Source organism: Phalaenopsis equestris, unplaced genomic scaffold (genome assembly GCF_001263595.1).
Source record: "Phalaenopsis equestris unplaced genomic scaffold, ASM126359v1 Scaffold001146, whole genome shotgun sequence".
Lineage (NCBI taxonomy): Eukaryota > Viridiplantae > Streptophyta > Magnoliopsida > Asparagales > Orchidaceae > Phalaenopsis > Phalaenopsis equestris.
Genome location: NW_018165585.1, coordinates 213894 through 226071, shown reverse-complemented (window position 1 = coordinate 226071; position 12178 = coordinate 213894). Strand labels below are relative to the sequence as shown.

Here is a 12178-nt window from a genome sequence, read left to right as displayed (position 1 = left end):
CAGACTTGTTGTTGGTTTGACAATGATTTCTATTTTTAAACTAATAGGCAGGGAAGATACCAGCTCTCATTCTAAAGTTTTCTCGATTCCCTCCACCTGGGGGCTAAAAATCGTATCAGAACCAAAAATAATAAAACAAGTTGGGGGCTTTAACCTGTCACTTTAAAGTCCTCTAACTCTACACCCTTTAATGATTATTTCTCTATTTATTTGCACTAAATCATATGAATTACATTCTCATTCATATAACCTCATGTGATTCTTTCCAATTGTTGACTGCTTTAATTATTTATCATTTTAAGGAGAAAGATAAAGAAAACTACTCAGAATCCATGGAGAAAATAAAATCACACTTTAGTTTAAAAGTAGAAATCATTGTCAAACGAATAAGAAGTCTCGATTAAAACCAAAAGTAGTTCAAAACAAAAATAAAAACTTATCTTAAATCCTCCACCAAAGTCTTAAAGTTCTTTTGAATCTCTTCTCTTTTACAACACTCTCAAAATAAACTAAAAACAAAAAAGATAAAGTAAATTTTTGTGGTGCCTGAAAATCTCTCCAAACTCCTTATAACCCCTCTTCTTCTAACTCTTTTCAGAACATTCAAGCTCCCCTTTCAAATGTCTCAACTTCCTTCTTTTATAAATCTCCAAAAGGTGACTTGGAAACTCTTGAAAATGTGTCCACATTCGATGAATCCTCCAAAGGATGCCTCGTTTAACAAGTCTTTTAAACATATTTTCGTTGTTAGTGGTCATAACCACCCTCTTAAGCCAATAGGTGCCTCAAATACCTCTTCAAAATTTGGACAAATGAAGAAAACCGTCAAATAACTGCCTCTGGCGTTTAAGCGCGGCCTTCTTTGTTTTACCGACGCTTAAGCGCCAGATCTGGTGCTTAGTCGCCAAAACACTTAGCACAATTTTCACATTTTTGCTCCAAATTTGATCATTTTTCACTCTTTTAAGCATTTTTCACCTTTTACTTATATCTGCAAGAAAAATACACAAATACCTTCCATTAAAGCACAATATCTCAAAAATAGCTATAAATATGTGTCTAAAAGCTCTATATATTTTTGTTGTATCATTAGCCTTTAGGTGAGGGGACGAGGGGACTCTAGAGTGAGAGCAAGTATCTCTCATGCCTAACCAATCTTTAAGATTCTTAAACTATGAATTAGGCAATGTTCTTTATATTACTTGACCGAGGGTAAAGAATATAATTGCTCATATTTGTCACAATCTCTCTCACTACTTGTTTTACTTTTACACATGTCAATAATTTCATTGCATGAGGAAGGGTACTTTTGATATATTAAACCCCACTTTTTTATTTTCACTAAGTATTTTAGTTTAGGAGTAGAAGTAGTATTGTGTGATAATTGTAGGTTAAAATCAAAGCTAAACCTTTATCGACCTTCCAAGCTAAGGTGTGTTATTCTAGACTAGAACTTCTCTTGAAAGCCACTGTGAATAACCTCAATCTCCATAGGATCGATATTCGGGGCTTAATCAAAAAGCCCTATAATACTTGATAACGATACTTATAATTGCGTAGAATCCCTACTATTTGAAGTTATAATTGAAATCCTATTTTTCTTGGAATCAAGTTTTTGACGTCGTTGTCGGGGATTAAAATCTTCAAGTAGTGGTGTCAACTTCATAAATCCCTACATATAAAAAATATCGGGATCACAAGTCAAATAGTAATTTTCCATTGAATAAAAGTGATTAATCAAACATTTTCATGATACTCATAAATTTGAATTAGGAGTTCATCAAGTATGAGTATGTTCTGGTGGAAACATAATCGTTCAAAACATTTAGATATTTATATAAAATAACATAACAGTCGAACACCTTAAGAGTCAAATAATTTAAATTAATATCTAATAGCATAGAATTTTTTTCTTTCAATTTGTATACAAACAACTTTTTAAGTTTATAGAAAATTTCATTGAAGAGTACATCTTTTTTTAATTATTATTTTCAATGAATTTGTTTGTATATTAAGTGGTGGTATAATTTCTTTAAATTACAGGCTATTAATCTAAATATGTGCTTTGATTTGATGGCCATGACATCTCTTTTAACTCATGAACCAAAGGCCATGGCATCGCTTTTAACTCATGAGCCAAATGCCATTTCATGCTATATTTGACACAAATATTAAAAAATAATTAAAAATAATTTAACTTTTTGAACTTAACTGACTTGACTCAAATAAGTTATAATCAAAACTTTGAGCCAGAGTACTCTAACTCTAAATTCATTTTGAGCTTAAGGTGACTCTCTCAAAATTATTGTGCATATATAAGCACATTTACATACATAACAACCAATTCCTATTCATTTACATATCTAACTCCTAAACTTTATTTTTTACATTTATTACACCCATATCTTTCGTATCACAAGAAAAAATATCAACAATTTTAACTTTCAAAAACTGAAATACGCCTTTCAAATTTAGGTAATGTAGTATGTATGTAACAATTGAAATATAGCTGTTAAATATGCAAATACATAAGAATTGTGTGATATGTATGTAAATCTTCCATATATATAACTTATTGGCCCATTAAATTAGTATCTTATACTATAAAACAGATTTAAAGTTAAAAATTCATCATTTAATTTGATATTCACAGTAGTGATGGGCTAACAACATTCATTTAAAGCCATATTTTATAAAGAAGATATAATCATACATTCATTTAAATAAATACAAATAATTTTCTCAAAATAAAAATATACTTAATCAAACATGCCATTCCATCCTCTTACTTCCCCTTCCTTCATACATCAACACAAACCCTCAAATTTCATTTCCATAATGAAAATTAACCATATACTTTATTGTAAATCAAATCAATAATGGCCAAAACCAAACAAATGACCCAAATCCCAAACATAAAAACACTCTGACAAAAACCAAACGCAGAAATGCAGCATCTGTAAGCCTCAGACGCCCCGTCGGGGACTGAAACCCGGCGGTGGCGCTTGCGGCATCGGCGGCGGCGGTGGTGGCGCCATTACGGCCGCCGCCTCCCCTGTCTGATAATAAGGCAACACACTATAAACCGTCTGAAGAACCGAAAGCACGAGCAGGAAAATGGCAGCCGCAAGCGAAAGAAACGCCCATGGGCTCCTGAAATAAGTATGGATCAAATTAGCCCGCCACATGTTCCACCTCTTCTGGCAATAAGCATTAACCCTCTTCTGCACGGCTTCGAGGCTACTGTCAGGATCGAGCGTGACGTCCTTTGAGATCGAATTGAACAGGTTCGCCACGGCCTTATCGCTTCCTAACGCGTTCTGTATGATTCCTTTGGAATGAAGCAGGCTAACATCCTTGGCCGAGTCAATTATGTTGTCCATGAAGAAGACGTAGGAGGTGATTTCGCTGCCGGCGCCGACGTGGAGGCGTTCGAAGGCCATGAGATTGAGATAGGCGTATTGAGTGGCGTCATCGACGACGATAGCGGGGAGGCTGAGGACGCCGTGGTGGAAGCGGATGTCGAGGAGGCTGGTGGTGCGGCTCTTTCGGAAGCGGATGCCGGCTTCGTACAGCTCGATGGCGGAGCGGATGATGCCGGGGGAGGAGGAGTCGGAGGAGCGGAATCGTGGCGGGAGGTCGGAAGGGGTGGAAGGGCTTTGGAGGAGGCTGCGGCGGTGGAGGTCGAGAGGATGGAGGCCGAGACCGATGCCGGGGGTTGGAGCTGGGGATTCTGGAGAGCAGAGCTTCAGAACCAGTCGGTTTATTTGATCTGGGTTCTGGAAGATAAATGCACATTGGATTTGGAAAAAGAAAAAAATTAAAGGAATTTATTAGATACATACATAGCTTATAAGTAGTTTATTATTTACATGTCTAACATAGAAATTTTTTTATTTATCTGCGTAACATTTAAATATTTAAGATCACATTAAAAAAACACCACTTTTACTTGATTTTAAAAAGATCGAACACACCCTTTCCTGCATATGACTGTAATAACAAAATATTATAAATATAAACTTAACTTTAAAGTGATATATATATATATATATATACACACACACCACTGAAATCCTTAATGCGGCATTTCAAGTACATATATCTAATTCCCTTCATCCACCCAACCTGCTTCCACCTGGTCACTTTCCAGTTGGTCACTGACCAAAGCTCAGATTAGGTACCAACACTAAGACTAAATAACATGGACTACTCTCTTTAAAGAAAGAGTAATTTTGTATTAAAAATTTTTCATCTTTTCTTATTTTTATAAATAGAAGAACCTATAACATGTAAATTGATTTTCTTTTAGGAAAAAATATTACGTCCGGACATCCGCACATTTAGATTGCCAACAGCTGGGTCCCACGTCGCCCGCGCTGACGTGTATGGCGACGTGTCACTCAGTGTTTGGTCATCCGGACTCGCGGTATCCGGACATAAAATTTTCTCCTCTCATAGGCTCTCCACCACAAATGCAGAGAGGTCTCCCCCTTCCCCTCTTGTAAACTCAAAGTTCATGGAATAAAAGGGCCAACGAGCTGGGAACACTCATCTTCCCCATCCACGAGACAAACCTCTCTCTCTCTCGTTTTCCCTATGTTTTGATGCTCTGTCTCAGACATGATCTACATGACAAATCTAGCTTCAACATTTAAGTTTAATGCTTTACTATCACTAGAAAATTCTTAAAATTAGTATCAATACTATTACTAAATTAAAAATACAGTTAGTATTAAATTATTATAAGATATTTAAATTTTCGGATCATAACTTTATATTATATGAAAACTTTCATTAAGTCAAAATTCCATAGATTTTCCATGATCCAGAAACAAATACACAAACTTGCGCTTCGAGATCGTGCATACCGCGGGTTTGCCGGCCTCCACCGAAACCAACTTCTCGAGCGCCAGCAACGGCAGCTGGTTCTCCACAATAAGCATATCCCTCTTAATATAAGGCAGAGTATGCAGCATCCCATGGTTGCTAAATATGGGATCATCAGCAGCGTAATCCCCAAACTGGCCGACATTAAGCCGCAGAATCTCCAGCATAAAACACCCATCCACCACCATCAAGCGCAGAAATTCTTCATCTCCGCCACCCCCCTTCCACCTTTCCTCAAGCCCCTGATACGAGCTCTGCAGTCTCCCGACGATCTCCTCGATCCCCGCCACGAAGTCCTCCAATGGCTTCTTGGCTCGGCGCAGAAGGTGGAGGAGGGCGCGGTGCTTATGCTCCTCCATGCTAGCCAGTTCGGGGTCGGCGTGGTGGTAAGGGCCGAAGGAGACGATCTGAGGACGGTAGGCTTTGGGGTTTAGGTCTTTGATGCAGGAGGGGACGAGGTAGATGGAGTGTTTTCGCCATAGGTCGAGATCTTTGGATGGGTTGTTGGCTTCTTTTTGGATGGCGGTTATCCAGCTCCGGTCGACGGAGGTGCCGGTCGCCATTTTGGAGTCATGAGATGAGCAAATTGTTGAAATAGTGTATTGGGCTCTATGTATTTTACCAAGAATTTATATGGGATTTGGAACAGAAGCTTTAATTGAGTGTGGAGTGTGGAGTGTGGAGTGTGGAGCGAGGAGAGGTATTTCGCTATTGCTGGGGAATCGGTAGGGTTTTTTCAGGATAAATCACGAGGACGAAGCTTTGAGCTGAAGTATTGCAAATATTCTGAGGTGTCAGTTCTTTCCTGTCTTTTTTTTATTCTTTTTTTTTTTTGGGTTTGTGAGAGTAGCTTTAAGTGATAATTAAAATAAAAATTAATTATTGAAATATATTTTAAAATTGACTCTTAATTAAAGAGAAGTTTCATACCAATTTCTTCATAAATCTTGGACAATTCATCCAAAATGTTTATGATGACATTTTATAGAGAAATTTTCATGGTTTATGCAAACGCCACTAATTTCAGAGGAAAAGATGAAAAATCTACGATCAAAATACTTGAATTTGGTGCTTTATTTTTTACTTTATTGATGTTATTTTTAATTGAGGTCAAGATGGTCTAGCAAAAGCTATCAGTGTTACACTTATGAATCCATCATGAAAATCCTTGATTGTATTCTAAGACTAGTTAATTTAGGTAAGACAATCCCAATGTGTCATTTAACCAAACCAATTAATGATTATTGATTGCATCCAACAAGACAAAGTTGTTGAACTCAATCTTATCGGACAAGTTGCTCAATACTTGAATTAGAAAAATTGTAGGAACTAATTTCACTTAAATTTTGGATGAAGAGATAACCCGCATTAAATTTTGAATTTTAATGAATTAATCACAGTTAAGCTTGGTTGCATATTTGACATTAGATTAAAGCATATAACCATATGTCCAAACTACATGACTATTCAAATCGCAATATACCTAAACAATTATGATGGGCAGATATGGACACAGGGCACATACACTATGACACAAATATATAACCCTTCTATTAATCCCCCTAATGACCCATTGGCTACCCCAGAAGTTCTCTTTAACCTATGACAACCCCATTGAGTATGAAGCTAGTCCTAGGCCAATGAAGGAATCTATCTCTAACCACATTACCCTAAAAACCCTAAAAATCCCATTACATCAAAATCCAAACCAATGGGAGGGGTGGGTCACCAAAGTCAAACTTTGACCTCACCTGATTTTTCCTAACACCAACTAACCTTAAAATTTACATAATCCTTGAGCACATCAACTTAAACCTAAAATTAAAATCACTAAAAAGCACCAAAACCTAATTGGACCCAAGTTTAACTTGAATCAAATAATAAAATCAATTAATAAACAAATACTGCTATCAAAATAAAATCAAAATCAATTTAAAGTGTTAAAACGAAGGTCACTTAAAAATCAAAATTAAATTATGAAGGCCCACCAGGCCTAATTGTTTTGGGCTAACCCAATTGAAAAGGCCAAACTTAGGGTTAAGCTCATGAATCATCCCTTAAGAACCAACCCCATGGATCACCCACATGACCCTTGACACATGGCTCAACCCTTAGGGTGAACCTATGAGTCAAATGACCTACCATCACATTGCATAACTAAATATTAAATTAAATTATTTAAGTCTTGATGCAAACACAAAAAGACAAGAAGACACATTTAGCCAAGCCACTCAACACATGGCACTTAAGTCATCACTCCTTAGACCAGCCCATGGGGAGTCAAAACAGACCAATTCTGGTCTTAGCCACTGACCATACCCACAATTACACAGATATTTATGTTCCTTAATAAGACAAAAATTTGACCCAGATTATATTTAACGACTAGTGAGAATAAATGTAATATGATAAAAATTTAAAGAAATAGTTTTCTCACTAGGGGTTCTACGCAAGTATATGTATCATTTCAAGTAATATTGAGTTTTCTTTAAAACCCCAGTATAGATCCCACGAGGAAGCCAAAAATAAGAAAACAATGAAATGAAATATAGGAATTTTGACTTTAAGAAAAGTTTACTCAAGATTGCAGCAACTATCTAAAGATAAAAATTAAGTTTACTAAATTCTACAACATGCAAGTAAAAATAAATGTAATGATTAAACAATATATATAAAGAGACTTTCGAGACTTTCTCAGACTTTCTCATTGCCAATAATTCATAATCAGTGTAGGATTTCAAAATTGTTTAGAAACTTAAATGTGGTATTGTGACAAATAGGAGCTAACATATTCTTTACTTTTTTTGAAATGTGTAAAGAGCATTGATTAATCTAAAGTTGGTGTCAAAAAATATAGTAGTGTTGGGTTCTAGTCTCTCACTTCTAGATTACCCGCTATGCCCTCTCTATAGGACCTACCAGTGGCCCTTAATTCCATTCTCTAGACTAAATTGATAAGAGAATCTAGTCTGTCACTCTAAAAATAATAATTATAAGCTCATCAAATCTTACCTCCCTATCTATTTGCACCCCCTTAGGACGATCGCGACTGCTCTTTCCAAGGTAGAATGTGATTTTTACAAGTAAAGAAATCTTAGCCCTTTCGGGTCTATAAGTTCCTAAAAAGGTTTTAACAATACAAGTGACCAATTTGTAAAGTAAATAAAAGACCATGAAAAATATCATCACAATTTTTTGGAATAAAAGAAGTTCTAGACAAAATCAAAATCACATACTTAATTACTTCATATTGCATGAAGAAAGAAAGAAAACAACTCACGAAACATGGGGATAACAAAATAGAACAAATTTATAAAACTTCAATCCAAAGTACAAAACTTAAAGATAAAGATACAAATACTTATCTAGAATGTTCCTCCAAACACTTCTTTCAAGTTCTCTAGCTTCTCCAACTCCAACAGCTCTTACAAGACTCACAAACTCCAGAAATAATAAAGACTCACAAAGAAAACTTCTCCCACACTTAACACACTCACACACTATGAAACTCTATAGACCCGACCCCCTAGCATCTTGGAATTAATCCATATTTATAGAGCTTCGAAAATGGCCAAAGGTTGCTTTAGACATCTCTTCAAAATTCAGCCTCATTCAATGAATCTTCTAGAAAATAACCGTGGCACCTAGGCCCCCAATTGTCATGCCTCGGTGCCAACCAATTTCTGCATCTGGCTCCTAGGCGCTAGTTTGACTGCTTTGATATTTTTTTTCAATTTAACTCATTTTGCTTCTTTTTTGTGTGTTTTTGCTCATTTTTACTCTTAAACTCTTTTTCTTGCACCTACAACTAAAAACATAAAAATATGTTTCATTAAAGCATAATATCATGAGAAATTGAGCATAAAATGTGCATAAGAAATAGGTAATTTTATGATAGATCAATTCCCCAAAACTTAAATGTTACTTGTCCTCAAGTAATCGTTCTTACTATATAAAAAGTATAACTTATGGAAGTGAGTTTACTTGAATATTTCTATAGTTTTTGTTTTATAAATTCAATAGTGAAACTTTAGAAAGATTTTTAATAACATAAGTTAAAACTAGAATGTAAGAATATTTTGTAATCAAGTTTAAGGATCTGATTTCCTAATTATTTCAAGAATAATTGTAATTTGTCATATTAAAGATACTTAAAAAAATTACATGAAGAAGAATATCATAAGAACTTAACTAGTTCGGATGTAATACTTCATAAATAAGCTTAGAAATGTAATTAACTCTATTTCCTTAAGATGATTTAAGTGAATCCAATTTTTGATTTGGCATCTCCTTAAGCTTCTCCTCACATATATTTTCCTTTTTGCTTTTCTTTTCTTTTTACTCTTCTTTTCTTTTTCTTTCAGAATTATTTTCAATTCTTTTTATATTTTCATGTCATGTGAGGATTACTATATCTAGATAGTCTTTAATGATTTTGAACTTCACTATCCTCTTCTTAAAGTTAAAACCATTTCACATTTCCTTACTTGATAAATATATATTAGACTTAAGAAAGATTTTTCATAAAGTCTCAATTCTTTCTTTTCAAATAAAAATCCAAGATCTTTAACATTTCCAAAAATATAATTTCCTGTATTTTAAATAGTAAAAGCAAAATTTTGATACTCTTATATGAAATATCTTAAATCCAGAATTAATCTTATTATTAAAAACTTTTACTTAAGTTTACTATATTATTTATAAACTCAAAAATATAGCTATCTCAAGCTAACTCAACATTCCACAGGTTATATTAAAATAATTTTTGAAAATATATTTTACTTAGGACAAATATAGTTTAGTTTTAAAAATTTTCTTCCTTCCCCCAAACTTAAATTTTAAATTAGTTTAAGACAACTAAGTTTATAATAAGCATGAAGAAAGAGAATTTTAAAATTTTTAAGTAGGAGAACAGTACAGGTGATGCTGGGTGTTTTGTTCAGTGTAGCTTTTGTAAATATTTTTCAATATTGCAAAACACACACGACAACACTTATAATAAATATGTAATTCAATCCCAATAAAAATAACTTTAGTAAAAATAATTTTATCTTTTAAAGTCTTTAAACTGCCAACTTGTAATAATAACGAAGTATACGTATCACTCAAGTAAAAAATGGTTATAATGGAGTCCTAAATATCAATCTCATAAGTAAGTTTGAAATTATGATAATCTAAAATTATGATAATCTATATTATGATAATCTATATTGTAAAACACAAAATTTAAACTACAAAACTTAAGTATGAAATTTAGATCTAAAGTAATTGAGTGTATGCTAAATAAAATGCATTTAAAAGAACCAATTTAACTAAACTGATTGCTAAACTTCCAAAATAAACTTATAAAACTAAACAAAGTTTCTGTGATGAAGAGTTCAAATTTAAGAAAACATCATTCCCCTTTACCATGAGTATTTAGATTGTGAAGAATTTTTTTTTAAAAAAATATAAAATTTTATTATGCAAAATAGGAGCAATCATATTATTTACCCTATTTTAAATGCATAAAGAACATTGACTAATCCAGAGTTTGGTCCCTAATTCTATGGTTAGGTTGAGAGGATACTAGCTCTCACTTCAGAGCTCTCACTTTTCCCTCGCTTGGGGGCTAACAATCTTGCATTATTTTCCAATCAACTGAACCAAATTAAGGGTTTTAATCTATCACATTAAAATTTTCAACTCTGCATCCAAAAAGTATATCACCCTATTTATTTGCACTCAACCTCATGAATTACATTCTCACCCATGGAATTGAATGTGACTCTGACCATGTTGTAGAAATCATAGCCCTTTCAGATCATATGTTTTTCAACACATTTTAACTTTTCAATTAGCCAGATCGAAAAATAAATGAAGATCGGAGTACAAATCATCACAAATTATTTACATTTAAAATCGTATAAAACAAATAAATTCTTCACAAAATCATATTTTAGAGTAAGAAGAATGATAAAGAAGACTACTCAGAATTCATGAGAAGGAAACAACAAAACACAAATTTCATATATAAAAACAAGTTTACAAAACAAAGAAATAAAAAATACAACTTATCTCACACTCCTTCCCAAGCAAATCTCTAGAAGTTCACTTTGAGCACTTTCCCTCTTTAAAACCATTTTATTTCTTTTGATTATTTTATTTCCTAACTTCATATTTTGTTTTTTCTCCAACTATTTCATAAAGTAACTTAATTCCTTCTCGCTCTCTATATATTTAAACATCGAACAGTGAAATTGTAAATGTATAAATAAAGAGCTATTTCTCATGATTCACACATGATTATTACAAATAGAAACTCTTTCCTAAATGTAACTTAATCAAATAAATAAGTTAATTAAACTATGAATTGAAGATCACAAATTCCTAGCTTAGATAAACTAAAGAGTTATGATTATTTATACTTCTTGTAGTAAGGTTATGATCCTTATGCAAAGGATAATACAAACTTAATAAGAATATCTAATTTTTTTTTATAATTGAGTTACATCATAGAGAAATCACTAATCTATTTATACAAAGGAGACAATTTTTTATAGAAAAGTTGAGTTCAATGGTAATACTAGAGGAATTTATTATATTAGATGGGTTCACAATTAAGTCAAATAAATAAAAAAACTAAATAAAAATTATATTATAAGAAGCCTGAGTTGAGAAATTATAAGACTAATCCTTAAATGTGAGCACAAATGATCCCAGGGCAAAATCGTTTTGGTGTAGCCAAATTCCCCCAACGATGATTCCGTTCAAGGGAGCTAAGAGTTCCAAAGGTAGATGGTCAGGCGATACTTAACCAAAGCCACCTCTCTTATTTTATTTAAAGAATTTTTTTAAATGAAAAGCCAATAATGAATTCAGAGCTTAAATAAATTTCAAGGAATAGTTTTTTACATTGATTTGCTCATGATAAGAAGATCAATAACAAAAATTATAAACTTATCCTACAAACTAGAGTAAGCTATAAGTCTCATTAAAAGATGGTCAAAAATTTTTTTTCATTATCTTATGTTTTTGTAATTGTTTTGAAAAGATATAAGAGAATCCAGGAATTGAATGTATAGCTCTAAGACAGCCTGCAAAGTTGCCTTACTAATGTGCCAAGTTCCTATAACAAGTTTACCAGTTTATAAACTACTAAGAACTAGCAATTGAGTTCAAAAGATCGAGTTTAGAGGACCAAGTTAAAAAGGTCGAGCTTAGAATGTCAAGTTATAAAGAATAATTGCACATACAAGATGTTACAAAGATAAAATTTAATATTAAACCCACACCACAAGAAAATAAA

The 12178-nt window shown here is 33.2% G+C and overlaps 1 protein-coding gene across 1 annotated transcript; it reads right to left on the bottom strand.

Annotated features, from left to right (window-relative positions):
* Positions 1-2799: 2799 nt before the first annotated feature.
* On the bottom strand, positions 2800-5651 carry LOC110033352 (UPF0481 protein At3g47200-like). Its single transcript, XM_020737286.1, has 2 exons — positions 4872-5651; positions 2800-3779 (listed from the first exon to the last, which is right to left on the bottom strand). Exons 1-2 carry the CDS (start codon positions 5451-5453, stop codon positions 2967-2969), a joined length of 1395 nt encoding a protein of 464 aa, XP_020592945.1. The 5' UTR covers positions 5454-5651; the 3' UTR covers positions 2800-2966.
* Positions 5652-12178: the final 6527 nt, after the last annotated feature.